The sequence below is a fragment of the Periplaneta americana genome, chromosome 10, assembly GCF_040183065.1.
Source record: "Periplaneta americana isolate PAMFEO1 chromosome 10, P.americana_PAMFEO1_priV1, whole genome shotgun sequence".
Taxonomy (NCBI): domain Eukaryota; kingdom Metazoa; phylum Arthropoda; class Insecta; order Blattodea; family Blattidae; genus Periplaneta; species Periplaneta americana.
This window is the reverse complement of record NC_091126.1, coordinates 166,644,176-166,660,793: the sequence shown is the minus strand read 5'-3', so window position 1 is coordinate 166,660,793 and position 16,618 is coordinate 166,644,176. Positions and strand designations below refer to the sequence as shown.

Here is a 16,618-nt window from a genome sequence, read left to right as displayed (position 1 = left end):
ATTTACTACTAACAATGCCGGAAAGCATTGTTGTACATTGGTATTTTTCTTATTATACAATTGTTATGGGAATTCAGAAATTATTATATTGTGACAGCGACATGAGATTCGAACTCACGACCAGCGTCCCGCAAGAGAGAAGATCGCGCGGAGCACTTTGGAATGGCGCGCGGCTGAGAGGGGAGAGGGCCAACGCGGCGAGAGAGTGGAGAGAGTTTGCGCGCGCATCTTCTGCTTGCCTAGAGAGGCCGAGAAATCCGTCGAAATGGAAGACTCGCGAATTCGAACTTTCGAGGCTACGTCGCTGTGGCTATAAAAACGGACGCGAAGGAACGACAGCAGTTTTCCAGTTTGCAGTTTTCAGTTAGTCAGTCAGTGAGAAAGCCAGAGCAAGCAAGCCAGACTTGTGTGCCGGAGTTCAACTCGAGTGTGCGTCCGCATCTGCGTCAGCATCCGAAGGCCTGAGTTCGAGTGCAGTGGATCGCAGTTGGAGGGACCTGAGTTCGAGTGCAGTGGACCGCAGTTGGAGGGACCCGAGTTCGAATACAGTGAACTGTCTCTGAAGGTCTGTGATTCGAGATACTGTGAACTCGAGTGACTGAGATAGAAGAACTGTGAACTGAGAACTGATAGTTCTGATTTGTAAATAGTGCTTTGTAAATATTAGTTAAGATTAACAGTTCATTGTTGTGCGTAATAGTCCAAGTAAATTGTCATTGTCGTCGGTGGAGTGCTATAACGAATACTGTGTTGAGTGAAGATCCAATTGTTGACGAGAGCGTTTAAGGTGAATTGTAGAAAGGAATTATTGTTGTGACAAATAAATTACATTGTTGTTACTAAATAAAATTCACAATATTATGTTGGCGGAATTGGAAACATAAAAAAATAATTATTAAGAAATGCTTTAAACAAATTGTTCTTTGCGTTTACATTGTTGTGAAGGTTCAAATGAACGTATAAATCTGTTTTGTGCATATAATTTTGTATGTTTCCAATTCCGCCAACATAATATAATAATTTCTGAATTCCCATAACAATTGTAAAATAAGAAAAATACCAATGTAAAACAATGCTTCCCGGCATTGTTAGTAGTAAATATATCCTACATCAGTATAGTAATACATACCAATATTCATCAATTCAATTAATATTTGTGAAGGAACTATTAAAAAACCTTTAAAATTAAGATTATTCTAATAATTTTCACACCTCTGTAGTTTAGGAAATTGTATATTTATTATGTATAACTATTTTGTATGTAGATATTTTTGTTAAATTATTAAGTTTTGTACTTTTGTGAACTAATATCAATAAATCTATCACTATCACATTCTTTCTTTATAACAATGAAAATCAACTTGCATCTCCTGTCCTAAGGAGCTTGTCAGGATAATTCCAGTCACACTGATGTCTTACATCACTTCACATTTTACATTCTTAGATGCTATGACTGTTTCTTTGAAAACTGAAGAGAAACAAATTAACGAGCAACTTGATCTTCTAGCTCATGAGAGAAACTTAGCTCAACACTTGAACTAGTTGCAGAGAAAGTAAGTATGCGAGGAACTAGAAAATGTTCTCCAGGGGCCTGTTTCTCAAAAATACTAGTTTAGTAGTTCACCAGTTACTAGTTACCAGAGTATATTTCACCAGCTCTAGTAGATTCTGTTTCTCAAACCATTTCACCAGTCTAGTAACTTGTGACAATTTTTCACTAATCACTAGTCTCTTTCATTAGTCAGCTGATTGAGTTCATTTGTTTACACCCATTGGTAGGTATTGTTATTTGAGGTTAGGAGGCTAAGTTGTTTGTGTTTTGGTTCTTACTTCTCTCTTCTCTTGAAATTCCATCAATTGAAAGCAAATTAACTATACTCAATATGATTAATGGCTCAAAGGATATATCATTCGGTGCGTTTTCAAGCATAATAACAAAAATGATAAAGTAAACGACTGGACAAAAAAATTTGTAATAAGTGGGACTATGGAACTGATACTTCAGAACAAAGATTATGCATACGTTAGGGACACTTATTGGCCCAACATTAAGAAAGCAACTTTGACGAGTACCAATTCAAGTTCACAGTATCATAATATGAACACATTATGTAGCGAGTCTACTGGCGACATGGATGCCACTTATGACTTGAAAAATTCGCTATTTTTTTTTTTTCAGTTTTACATTTGATCTATTCATAAATTAGTGTCGTTTTGTATTTAATTTGTAGGCTAAAGTTGACAATGTCAGAAGAACTGACAGTGGAGGAGGAAAGCCAGCAAAATTACTGCAGTTGATGAATTGGTAATAGATTATTAGGAAAGAATTCTGCATGTGTTGCTGGTCTAGGGCAGAAAAACCAGATGGCATTGGAAAATAATCAACATCCCGATTTGTAGAGCAATTTGTATTTGAAGCTTTGCTGATAATGCATGACTTCTATTTGTTTGTCTTGTTATGGCAGGTCCCATATATTTAACAACTCTCCAAGATGCTCCCGTAAAGGAATAATAATTGTTCTTTCTCGATATAGTTTTAGCTCTTCTCACAACAATCGAAATCACTAAACCACATTTATTAAAAAAATAACTACAATATTTTGTTTTGATTATCTGAAAAAGATTGCCACTGGTAACTGATAATATAGAAATCACCAGTCTTTAGAGTCTTGTAGGAATATTCATGTTGAATACTAGTATAATCAACTAGATTAGCATTTTGAGAAACAGAATCAGTTATGAACTGGTGAAATCGACCAATATTACTAGTCTGTGAACTGGTAACTACTACTTTACCCTTGTAGTTTCTAGAAACACAGACTTGTAAAATAAACTAATATTACTACTGTACAGACTAGTATTACTAGTCCGTGAGTTTTGAGAAACAGGCCCCAGAAGAATCCTAAACTTACTGACCTCAATAGAGCAGCAAAGTGTAATAAAATTGCAAAATGTAACTTTCTAGTACAAACAATTTCAAAATTGAACAATGCTCCCGCAACATCATTAAATATTAAGCATTCGTTTTCTGTCTACAATCTTGTGTTAACAGACAAAATGTGTAAATGTCATTGTCCTGCAAAGATTTGGAAAAATGACAGGTTGTGTATTTAGAGTGCAATCATTATGAAAAGTACATGTGGCTAAAATTAATTAATCCTCATGCACATTTAGAAAATAGAATAATGCTTCAGGTTTTATAATCACTGCGTACTTCCATTCCATTTAATGTATCTCTAATACACAAATAGCGTAAAACATTATTGTTTAAGATAATTTCTAGAGGACAGAATTGTTATAAGGTACTTAATAACCAACTAATAATAATGAGGAAGGCACACAAATTCTTTAAACTTAATAAAATCGTATCTTAACGACAGAATTCAAATAACGAAAATTGACAATTATTCAAGTGAACCTTTAATTATTAATATAGGTGTTCCCCAAGGCACAGTTCTAGGCCCTATTCTATTTTTAATATATATTAATGACTTATTAAAAATTAACTTACAACAATACAATGGTGTTCACTATTCTTATGCAGATGACACAGTTTTACTTTTTGGTGGAAAAACCTGGTATGATGCATATAATAATTCAAATAATGGACTTAAATTAATAAAAAAATGGTTTGACATAAATTATCTTTCTATCAACGAAAATAAAACCATCATTATTCCATTTTCATTATCTGAAAAAATGTAACAAACCTCCTACATCTATATTAAGTATTAAATTACATAATTCTGATTGTTGTCTTATACAGTGTAAATGTCCGATTATTAAAGAGTCCTCTGAAGTTAAGTATTTAGGCATAATTTTCGATAGTCATTTAAAATGGAACCAACACATTAATTACCTTTGTAATAAATTACGTAAAATAGTATATTATTTTGTTTTATTGAGGAATTACTTGTCAATAAGTTTATTACGTACAATATATTTAACTTTATTTCAATTGGTAATTATGTATGGAATTATTGGATGGGGTAGCTCATTTAAATCCAATTTTAATCCACTTTATTTATTACAGAAGAAAATAATTAAAATATGTCTTCATAAAACTACTAATTTTCCATCTCAAAATTTGTTTCTAGACTTTAATGTACTTAACGTAAGACAAATTTATTATATTGTATTAATAAAATTCATACATAAAAATCGAAATAATTTTGATTTGTATTCTCATAGTTATGAAACAAAAGGTATGAAATCTTTAAGATTGTTTGAACCAAAATGCAACACTGTTACAGTATTTAATCACAGTAGTAATTTAGGCCCAAGAATATATAACAAATGTATATTTAAATATCCTAATCTTGTCAATTCTAATAGTTCTAGTATTAAATTTAAAAAGTTATGTATGGATTTTATAAAAATTGAAAAAATTGTAAATTTAAATTTATATACTATAATTGCACAGTAGACATAAGAGAAATTGTATTGTATAATTATTAATTTCAATTCAGGAATCCGCCCCTGAGCACGAGTTCTACTCTTTCAGGGGTGAGCTAAAGTTTTTCTGTATATTTTGTATTTTATGTTACAATTATTAGCAAAATAATAAATAAATAAATAAAAAATAAATAAATAAATTTAAAGAAAGGTAAAAAAAAGTCCACATTTTATAGTTGTTGCGTGGTTATTCTTTGCTGTCGTCTTTCAAAGACCTTGTCCTGTTGGGACAGATAGCAAATTGGTAGCGGGTACAATGTTTCTTGCACAGATTGCACACACATTGTTCTGTTGGCTCGTGAAATCTTGGCTTTGTATATAGCTTGTAGTGGAATCCGTGGACTGCCTGTCTTGTCAGGGCGCTGTGCAGCTCACAGTTTGGGTCTGTCCAACTTCTATTTGTCATGGTACATGTTGATAAGAATGCCTGCGAGATCTCGTCTCTTTTCTTTCTCTGTTAGAGTAGAAGCTCTTCTGTTTGTTCTGAAGATGGCAGGTATAATCAACCAATAAATAATAGTAGATATAAGAGGTATTAATTTTGGGTAAGGTGCGTTATAAAAGATGAGTTTAGATATGATTTTTCGGGTCTATTTTTAAATTACAGAGCCTATCTAGTAGTTTAACTGGTCCTTTCTAGACATCTAAAAGCAAATTTTTATAGTCTAAAACAGTGTTCCGCAACCGGTGTGCCTCCACAAGGTGAAAGGTGTGACGCGAACTTTTACCTAGTATTGTAAGAAATTACTCCCTCTGTCCCATAATAATTGTCCGGTACGCCGAAATGGTATTACAGTAATTACAGACAATGGGGCAAATGAAAAGTGCACGCATGAGGAGAAGTGCAGTAGATCAGTGCACAAGGTTATGCAGGACAATAACGTGATCTTATTGAGACAAGCAACACACACCACCCAGAAGATCACCGAAAGTGGGTATTGGTTTTCAACTCACCGGTGTGGCACTGTATACAAACCAGAGTAGCAAAGCAAGCTGGAAATCGTTAGTAGAGCATACTCCTGCAGTGAGTACATACGTTTGAACAGACATGGACATCCTGGGAACACAACTGGTGGTAGTGAGTGACAGGGGTAGCAAGAACCTTACAGACAGTGAACGGCAGGCAGTATAGGAGTTTTTGTTGAAAAACACTATGGCTGACGTAGTGACGAAAGATGCCATAACAGGAGCGGCCGAGAAATTTCATGTCAGTAAAAGAACAGCACGCTGCATTTGGAACGGGGGCAGCAATCTTTGGAAAGTGGATCCATGCTCATCACCAAATTAATCCCAGCAATAAATGTAAAATGGCATCCTTGACCGCGCACAGGGAGAATTCAGGTATCAGTTCAGCAGGGCAATGCGCGTCCGCATATCGCTCCCAATGACCGCACCTGGATTGACGCTGCAGTAGCCAGTGGAATTACTTTGGAACTCATGTGCCAACCGCCAAACAGTCCGGATATGAATGTTTTAGATCTGGGTTACTTCTGGGAATTCAGTCTCTCCAGTATCAGTCAGCTCCTCAAACTATTGATGAGTTGATCGCCGCCATTGGAACAGCTTTCTCTCAGCTGACACGTGACAGGCTCAACAATGTCTACCTCACGTTGCAGTCCTGTCTCGTTGAAATAATGAAAGTCAATGACGGGTACAAAAACATATGCAAAAGGCGCACCTGGACCACCTCAACATCCTGCCATCTCGCTTGGAGTGTCCTCGGAACATTTACAATGAGGATACAGTAGCACTGCAGCAATAGGTCTGTGGTTCTAGGCAAACTGTTAGAATGACAACCTTCCGGGTCTAACAGGCAGTTTTTTCGTCTTTACTCATAGGAGAATGTTTTTCTTTGTTTCACTTCTTGGTCAATTTGTACTACTCCTGGAGTTAATAAAGTTGCACTCCTAGAAGTGTTTATTTTCGGCTCAAAGACTAGCCAATTTGTACTGATCCTGGAGTCATAAAGTTGTACAAGTAATATTCATGTTCTTTTTTGGCTCAATGATTGGCCAATTTATACAGATCCCAGATTAATAATTTTTTCTTTTGCTAATTGAGTGATAATTTTATACTGATTCTGGAGTAATACAGTTGTATTACTCATTCATGTGTTTCATTTTGCTCCTATGTAAACGCCAGTGAAAAATTATGGACATTGGACAATTATTATGGGACAAGAAATAAAAGCGTACCGGACAATTATTATGGGACAGAGGGAGTAATAAAATTAAATTCCTCTCTCTCCTGACACAATTAACCGCTGAGTTAGTGACATGTCCAGTGACACTGAAGACATTATGAAGGAGAAAATAAAGAGCAGTCAGAAGTTCTCACTTCAGATCGACGAGTCCACCGATATTAGCAATGACACACAACTTCTTTCCTACATTCGCTACATTGATGGGAATGTAATTGTAATTTTTTTTTTGTGTGTAAAGAAGTGCCAGAGTGACCAACCAGTGAAGAAATATTTCGTACAACTAATGAACAAGTGGTCCATAATGAATTAACATGGGAGGATTGCTTTAGCGTTTTACAGATGGAGCCGCTGCTATGAAAGGATTCGTGGCTAAAGTACGTGAAGTATATCATAACATACGGTGTCTCATTCACCGCGAAGCCATTGTTGCTAACTCTTTGCCATCTCTTCTGAAAATTGTTATGCACGAAGTAGTAAAAGTTAACATGTCATTTTCACTACATATACGTGTGAACTGGGCTTCTCGACGTTAACTGAAATTAAAACATCAAAGAGGGAGAGACCCAAATCCATGATGAAGAAATTAGGCTTGCACTGTCAACAATTCTGCCGCGGATCAGCCACCTGTGTGCAGCTAAGCAGGTTGAAGTATCACATCGAAGATATGAGTAGAGTTATTTACTTTAATATTAGTAATAGAAATGTGTACTTTCTACAGTGAATTAAAGTCGGTTCTGGACAATTGGCCACAGAAAATTGGTAACTGGGACAAATGGCCACAGAAAATTGGTAATAGGGACAATTCGTCACAGATAGACAATTTGCCACACTGTCCATTATCCAAAAATGGGACCGTAACAATTTATTTAAATGTGAATTAGTGGCAAATATGATAACTTTCACGTTGTCCTCCAGTTCAAAATACAACAACCACCTTTCTCCTTATAAGGGTTGGTCGATTAGGTTTTCATTTCATTCATTTCTACTATAAATATTTCCTTAGACACACTGACTAATCACATCACACCACCCAAAGTACTATAACACACTGGAACTGTAATGATATACAGTAGTCCAGAAGCCTATGTGTTCTAACGCAGGTCATAAAGAGATGAGGGTGTTGGCGGTTCTTTTCTATATTTGGAGAGAGCTGCTTCGGTTGCAGCTCTAATGCAGTCTTATGGGACGGTGAAGAAAACCAGTTTTCTGCTGCCGACTACCCTACATTGAGCTTCAGGAACTGCCGATCACAGATCCGAAAAGTACACTACAGCTGAAATTCTCGAGCAGTTCAAGGCTCCTACAGACAGTAAAATCTCGAATCGAAAGAGAATGAATTTGAAAAATAAATGAAACAATGAACTAGATTACATAAAAGCACGTTTTACATTTTTAATTTTTTCAGGTCCATTTAAATGGCGGTTCTGCAGCTCTGCAGTTCTCATTGTAGAGCCGTCCCTGGTACCCATAATAATTATTGTAAAACACTCTGTATATAAACAATGCTTAATATATTAAAATAACTATAAGGGAACTGGGGGGCTATAAGGGGCTTGTTTCTGCATATAGGACTTCTTGCCTTTTTTTTTTTTTCCACTGTCCTTCACTCAACCCTGCGTTTTGTACCCATAATAATTATTGTAAAACACTCTGCATATAAATAATGCTTAATGTATTAAAATAACATATGTGAAGAAACCAGATAAGAGCGGCTTAAGTACCACAATGGCAATGAAGTTTAGTGACACAAGCAAAAATTCAAGTGATTCGGGAAGTGATTTATCCAGAGTAGTGGGAAGGAAGGTCAGTGCCGAGAGGAGAAGTGAAAGTGTTTCTGTGAGTGCGAGAGCTGAAATGGTGAGAAGTGAAGTGAAGAAAAAGAATGACGAGTGTATAAGAGAAAATGGTGAAGTGGATGTTTCTGGTCCAGAGACGGCTAAGGACTTACGGTCTTACTAATAAACCATGTATAGTTTTTATACGAGACTTATGCAGAGTTGAGACAGAAAATTTTACTAATAACCCTTGCATAAGCGATGGGTGTATAAACAGTCTGTAACTATACAACGGGAATTGCTTTGCAGTAGTTATATACAAGAAACCCCTTGTTTAAGCGTTGTATATAGAGAAAAAATGGCCGCCCCTCTAACAGCTGTTCGTATCGACTGTCCTTTTATGATGATGGTTGCCTTGTAACTACTGAAGAACAAACCAAAGAGGACAGAATAAGTGCAATAATATTGCTGTAGCTTGTACTCTTTGACCAAAATATAGTGTGGTAATTGATTACAGCCAGTTGTACTATCGATACTTAACACGGCACACTAGAGCGCTCTACCGGATTCAACAGAGAATCTCAGATATTCTATTACCTTTCGTAATGAAGTAATGACGAAACTATGACGTAGCTGTGTAACAGTTATACTATTATACACGACGTATGTAGTGATTATTAGTAAGGAATTTACACACGACTTATAAACGAGTTACTCATTGTGTAAGTATAAGACAGTTAAAGTCTGTATATAGAGTCTTTATTAGTAAGACCGTTAGTAAATAAAGTGATAGATGAATTAGAGGCATGGAAGAGGAAGTTCAATTGCAAGTAGATAAGACGAGTGAGTTAATGAAAATAGGTTAAGAGTACTGTATGGTGGAGGAGGCTAGCTAGGACGGCGAAGTATAATATGTAGAAAATTAGTGAGATCAGAATATGAAAGGTATGCATGAAACAGACAAAAATCGAGCATATTGATAATGGTGTAATATGTTTTAGTAACAAGTATTATTAGAAACAGTGTGTCCTCGATATAGTCTAAGTGATCTGAAAATCAAGACCAGAGTGATAAAGTGTCAATTGTGAATGAACTAGAAAAGTGTAATAGGAATTAAGTAAAGCGATAGATATAATGAAAATAGGTGAGGAGTATGGCGGGGGAGGCTAGCTAGGATAGTGAAGTATAACATGTAGAAAATTAGTGGGATCTGAGAATGAAATGTACGAAAGAAACAGGCATAATAACGAACTTATTGGACAATGGTATAGTACGTTTTAGTAACAAGTATTATTGAAACAGGGTGTGTACGATATAAATGTACGGAAAAGCAAGAACAGAGTCATAAAAGTGTAAATTTTGAATGATCTAAATTAAGTTGTTAGGATTTCATGGGAGAATACTGATCAATTTAAATGGGGTCGAATCAAGTATAAGTGCGTCTACAAAAGGTATATCTGTAACGAATGTAATTGTGGCACCGGATACAAAAATTGTGAGGTCCATATTATATGGTTGTAAATGTTGGGGTCAAATAAATCATATCATATCATCATATACTAAAATAAATATAAGAGAACTGTTAACGAACTCATAATCAAACATCCTCTCAAAGAGCAGACACTTCAAGAAATTTATTGAGTTACCATACTTGTGAACGCCCACCCAGTCACGTGACATGCGATATAAGCTAGTGTACTAACAAACTTCACCAGCAGAACACAGCTGAGTAAGCATTATCTACTCACTGCTAATTTTTTCGACACTCTCTTATTCAGCTTTAATATTGGCACAACTGAACAATGCATGTTTAGAAATAGTGCAGGTGTAGAGGATAAGTATATTGGAGGTGGAAATACAGGAATGTTAAGTTGGTCACGTGGTTACTTTTAGAAATGGAATACACGAGATTTTATTTTTCTGACCTCTAGAAAAAAAATTATTAAGGAAACATAACGGAATCACCCATATGTCAACTGGGCACGTGGGAATGGAAAAGTATATCCAGATTTCTGAGAAACTTGGAGAAACACAACTGTTATACAGTTTAGAGTAGCGTACTTAAGACTGATTCTGTTACTGGAAGTTTTGAACATAAGCATCATCCAAATTAAGCTTTCAGGAATAACTCCCTGTAAAGTTAATTTGAATAATTTCGAGGGAAAAATTGTTCCGGGGCCGGGTATCGAACCTGGGACCTTTGGTTAAACGTACCAACGCTCTCCCACTGAGCTACCCAGGAACTCTACCCGACACTGATCCAATTTTTCCTCTATATCCACAGACCTCAAAGTGGGCTGACAACAGTCAAGCAACCAACATTTGAGTGCACACTAACTGTGTGACTTTTAAATTGTGGTTTTCAGTTACATACAGTGACGTGTATTATGCAAATTAAGCTTTCAGGAATAACTCCCTGTAAAGTTAATTTGAACAATTTAAAAGTCACACAGAGTTAGTGTGCACTCAAATGTTGGTTGCTTGACTGTTGTCAGCCCACTTTGAGGTCTGTGGATATAGAGGAAAAATTGGATCGGTGTCGGGTAGAGTTCCCGGGTAGCTCAGCGGGAGAGCGTTGGTACGTTTAACCAAAGGTCCCGGGTTCGATACCCGGCCCCGGAACAATTTTTCCCTCGAAATTATTCATAAGCATCATCATCTAAAAGAACTATGCCAAGAATCCTCAATGTAACGGAATCACCTGATGTCTAATACCATTAAATCATCATCAGTACTACAAATATCAATTACAATTTACTATATATTCATGAACCATAAGACAGAAATATACCAGAAAAACAAAATGTATCATAATGTTGAAACTGCAAAACTTAAACACTTATAAACTGTACATCATTATTGGAAAAGAACAGCTTCATAATTTATTATAATAGGCAGTTCACTAATCTATTGAGCATCTACACATTTACTGAACACACAATGAATACTTTGTCAGCAGCTTGAATGTGAGGTTGTTCCACAACGGTCTTCCTTATGCGAAAATATATAGGTTTCTGCTTTTTCATTATTACGATGGAGATTGAGAATTTCGTATTCAACGGATTTATTTCTCATAACCTGTGGATACTTAAGCTATAGTCAAGACCGATATTCCTACACAAGTAATGGAGTTATTTGATCTACAAGATGAAAATACTCTCAGTACATATTACACTGACAGCCATCTTCATTTCTCCACTCCTGTCAACTTAATAACTGGTTTCTTTTTTTGAAATATTTACAGTTTCATGTATTTTGGGCTCCAATGTAACAATCAATGAAGAAATTTGAGCTCTGCAGACAGATTTATTTTTTTTTGGGTGTAGGTTGACATTTTCATGGGATTGCCCATAAATAAGCAGTATGATTTTAGCAATGAAAATGTTCTGTCTAAAATGGAATGGATATTCATCTGATTTAAAAAGTTTAAGTTTAGTTAATCACTTTCTCTTGTTGATGACCTGTATTGATGACTACTCAGAAATCTTTTTGAACAAAGAACTTTACTGCCATGATAAAAAAAAAACACATTTTCAGAAAAACGTTATGAGCATATCCTTTGCTGAAAGATGGGTTCTAGTCAATGATTTGATTGGTAAAGGAAAACTTAGCTTTATGACAGTATTGTTTCCAAAAATGCTTTGTTAAAGATGGCTAGAAAAAGCAGTAGGCCTATAAGCATGACAATTGATCAGTTTTAATGCATTGTAAGCTGTGATGTGGGCAACTGTACCGATATGACTAGTACCTTAAAATTTTAAGTAAGTTAATACAAGTTTTGTTTAAGTAATAAACTTAATTGTGGTTTTATTTAAAGAGAATTTATTTCCCATAAGTTTCCTACTTTACTCTCTAGTTCACACTAGGCTTAGTCAATGTTTGTTCCTTATTTTCTATTTGAGAATCTAGCCACTGCAAAAGACATAACACACCCAACCCGTCCCAAATATCATATATCTGATGGATTACTTTCTCAGACAATTTTCGCATGAAATCACGTAACCAACAGTGGTACCATCATAATGTTTCACTACGCGAGAAAGCACTCCTTTCTTCGGTCCAGGGTCAATAAATTTGTGTACCTGTCTACCAAAAGAAAGCTACCTGCAAGACATCTTAAAAGTTTGAACAAACCAAACCTAACCTGTCACTGGTCCTTGGTTTTTATGAAAATCCGCTTATTAATTTTTTCTGATATTATATTTATAATGTTATACAATCAATCGATTTAATTTCATCATGAAATAATGCAATACAAATTAGACGTCAGTTCTGTGTGTGGTGCATAGTGAGATCGAAGAATCAATAAAAATTAGCGCTAATGTTTTTAAAGACTACAGGTCTACTACAAGAAAACGTTTCGTTACACTGTCGTGCTTTGCAATGGCATGAAAATGAACGACCTGTTTGTTGTGTTACATAGGCTACCTGTCATGTGTAGCTTCCACTTTATAAAAGGCTCTGGAAATTAGGCCTATGACTACTTCTGTTCACTTATAACAATACATATAAATCAGTTATGCATATCAATAAACCTGACACTTCCCAATCACTACTAGATATGTAACTACAGAAAGCACAATTAATAAAGGTAACTTGGGATCTGTCACTGACAACATGTTCTTTGTTAATTAAAGTTGCCTATTTCACAGTGAACTCTATCAACAACATATAAAACTTCAAATATTGCATAACATATTAATTTGTACACTTCTAAACATGATATAGTCTACGCTACATAGGGTCTTGGTACGCTGCAGAAGACCACATTCAATACCTTCATAGACATACATAAAATTGGTGTACACTACAAGGTATAGTAATCCATGCACAACGATTTTTATACCCAATCGCTCGAGGAAAAAAAAAAAGTGTTCTTGTCAACTGGTGGTTGTGATAGGCATCAGTGTTTTACTGGTTGGCATTCTAAACTTCAGTGGCATTCATGCAACTAGTACGAAAACTATCCCATATCTTATAGCATGGAATGGCTCTTCAATACTCATGCCAGACAGCTTATTTGCTATAGTGTCCAAAGATAATGAAAAAGAAGTACAGAACATTTTAAATCTCACCCTTAATATGGGAAGGACTGACATATGAAGCGACTTTGCTGGGAATCGAATTTTCCCAGCTTACAGGTAAGCGTTTCTAACCATATGGGGTGAAAGTTGTAGGGGGACACGGAACACTTCACCGTTCTCAAGTCTGTTGAAAACTGGTTTCACCCTGACAACTGTATGGCATTGCAATCTGTTATTAGGCCAATTTATTAACAATTAAAAATACCAATTAAATCAAGATCTTTAAGACCCACAATTAATTTTGAATGACATTAAATAAACACACACCTTTACACTTGATCCTGGATCTGTAATAGGACTATCTGATACCACTGTAGGAGAAGATTTTGATGCATACACAGGCACTCCGCAAGGTTCGGCCATGTTTTACTTAGACCGACTACACCAAATCACTCCCCCACTCTTATATACACATTTTGACAATGTTCAGATAATCCAAATACTTTTATATTGTCAAAGACAGAGGCAGCGTTCAGTTATAGTCAACAGTCCGCCATGACCTCAGATGATTGGAAGCAGGCCAACTACGAACTGCGCCATCTGGTGACCCGACTAGCAGTGCAAGACATTCACTATAGCCCATGCAAGACGAAGGAGTTTCACAACCCTGGTCCAGACTGTGTTTGTGAACTCAGTAGCAGGTTTTGTGAAAGATACCATGTGTGGAAGTGTGAAAAAAGAGAAAAAAGAAGCAACTCGCTGAGTAATGGCCGAACATCTATGCACATTGTTCGCTTTTATTATTATTATTATTATAGTCAAAAGTCCCACTAAATTCGAATTTTGATGCCAACACAATTGAACGCTAGTGGCGCTCTGGTACACTGTCATTGAACTTATACTTTCTCAACTGGAATGGCTTCGAAGAGCTACCGGGTAATTCCATTCTGTTCCATTTGTAAAAGCAGACAGTTCATTGTACTCAATCATAAACATAGATAATAAAATATGTGAAAAGATAGAAATGTATACTATTTTCAGTAGGAACATACAATAATTTCTATGTAAACCCTTAAAATACATAAATTAAATGCATTTGATATTTTCAACTAAAGTGACGACGATGTTGGATGTTTACAATTTATCTAATAAATTGATTAATGAACCAATTACACACACATTAAATTAACCCTCCGCCATTTTCAAAGCTTCCATTTTGTATGCAACTTCGAAATTTCAAATGGAAAACAGGATCGTGTGATCACTTTATATTGTGACGAATTTTGTGAGAAAACCAATGGCGGAATCAGTTTTTAACAAATTCAATCGTTTCCATTAAATGAAATTATAACTTATAACGCCCATAACATTTTCAAAATGTGTCCAATATTATGTTCATTTTTTGATAATACACAGTCAGAACTTCTCAACACTCAGAGACAACACACTAAAACATCTCAGGAATTATATTAGCAAGAGCGATCCTTCAAATACAGTATTCCATATTCTTGATTTTCATAAGAGCACCAAACTCTTCACTTATCTTCAAAAGAAAAAGTCAAGTGTTGTAAATTCTGGAGATTGTACTGGTCATTTAATAGTTCACGTAGCCAAATCCAGCTTTCAGGGAATTGTTCGCTCAGATAATTCCGTACAGAAATATAATTAGATGCAGCAACATTCTGCAAGAAAAAAATTCACAATTCTACTTCTTCATTAAACAAAACCTGGAAATCTTACAACATGTTAAAATATTCGCATCCTAGTTCCTCACAATGAATAACGACCCAACATTTTGGGTGTTTCGAATTCCACACTAAGTTATTACTTTCATAGCACCTTACATTTTAATTAGATCAATACAATCTGGGTTTGTGTCAGAAAAGTTAGTACCTTACATTTTGTCAGTTTATCTCCATCCATACAACAATTTGCTTCATTACCAAACTCTATCTTCGATGCAAATACTCGTACGTCATAAATTTGCTGTACACCCAACTCACAAAATTGAACGCATACCGTATGTAGGGAGCATCTTAATTCAGATGTTGTAAGATCTGGATTTTTAAAGATGTAATTTGTCTTGCTGAAGTGCGGTTACACGTATAATGGAGGTTTGGCTTGCGTCATATTTCCTTCAAAGCCATCGAGTGTTCTTCATTAGGCTATTTACAACTGAAGCCAATATAATTGAGAACTATTCATTCGTTACTGTTCTCGGACGTTCATTTTAGCTTTTTATCACATACACTTTCAGTAGCACAAAATTTCTTGGTAAGTTTTTCACAGTGCTAAGGCTGATAGGTGTACATTCATAGTAGTTATGATTAGAGTCTTCCGCAATATCTTTGTGGTCTAATCCAACAAAATAAAGAAAGATATGCCTGTCTCCCTCTTTTGACAATATCTTCACAATGCTTTTGAAGGAACAAGTTTTCAACGTTAAGAGAACCTCCAATAAAAATGTAATAGAAACGTTTGCGTGATTATACATATGGTGCCATAATTGAGATAATATATCCCAACCGATTTGACCACTGGTTGCTCATACAATTTCATATAATTTAAATTGTCACATGGCCCATTTCCAATTGCTATTTCAAAGTTGCATCCAGTTGCGGCTGGTGGTTTGAAAATATGGTGGTGCACAATGGATATCGAAGAGGAGTTAAACATAGGCCTACTTTACTTTAAAGTTTAAAACCGTGTATACATGAAGGCGTATACATATAAAGCTAATTTATATGCAATTAATAAGTAAAATGACTAAATACAAGCATACCTATTTATACAGAAAGTCCAAAAGTGGAAGGGGTCGTGGGCGGAGCTCTCTATATTGCGATTTACCCTCATGAAAAATATTTGAGCACAGAATCGTTATCAGAATGCTACCAAGTATCAAGTGCAACGTTTTTGTTCATAAAATTCAAATGCAGCTTTCGTAGACTGTCGGGAGATAGCAGCACTTATTGTCAGGACGACAACTCTTACAACTTTAAAGCAAAATACAAGCTCCTTTATGTATTGTGCCGTTTGTGTGCATGTAGATTGAGAAAGTACTGTGCGAAATATGCGACTGTTCGTTGCACAAGCCGAATGAATACATTTTTCATGCTTATTACTTCGGAAAAATGTCTAGTTGGAGCAGATACTTTCCCAGT

The 16,618-nt window shown here is 35.6% G+C and overlaps 1 protein-coding gene across 4 annotated transcripts in view; it reads right to left on the bottom strand.

Moving 5' to 3' along the window:
• Nucleotides 1-13,944, bottom strand: part of LOC138708138 (adenosylhomocysteinase-like 1) — a 176,640-nt gene extending 162,696 nt beyond the window's left edge. For 3 of the 4 annotated variants that reach the window (XM_069838359.1, XM_069838360.1, XM_069838361.1), the window contains exon 1: nt 13,785-13,944. In XM_069838359.1, the coding sequence (XP_069694460.1) occupies nt 13,785-13,880 (96 nt within the window). In that variant the 5' untranslated portion in view covers nt 13,881-13,944. Of the gene's footprint in view, nt 1-13,508; nt 13,670-13,784 lie in introns of all 4 variants that reach the window. The other variant, XM_069838362.1, reaches the window with a different exon arrangement.
• Between the last annotated feature and the right edge of the window lie 2,674 nt (nt 13,945-16,618).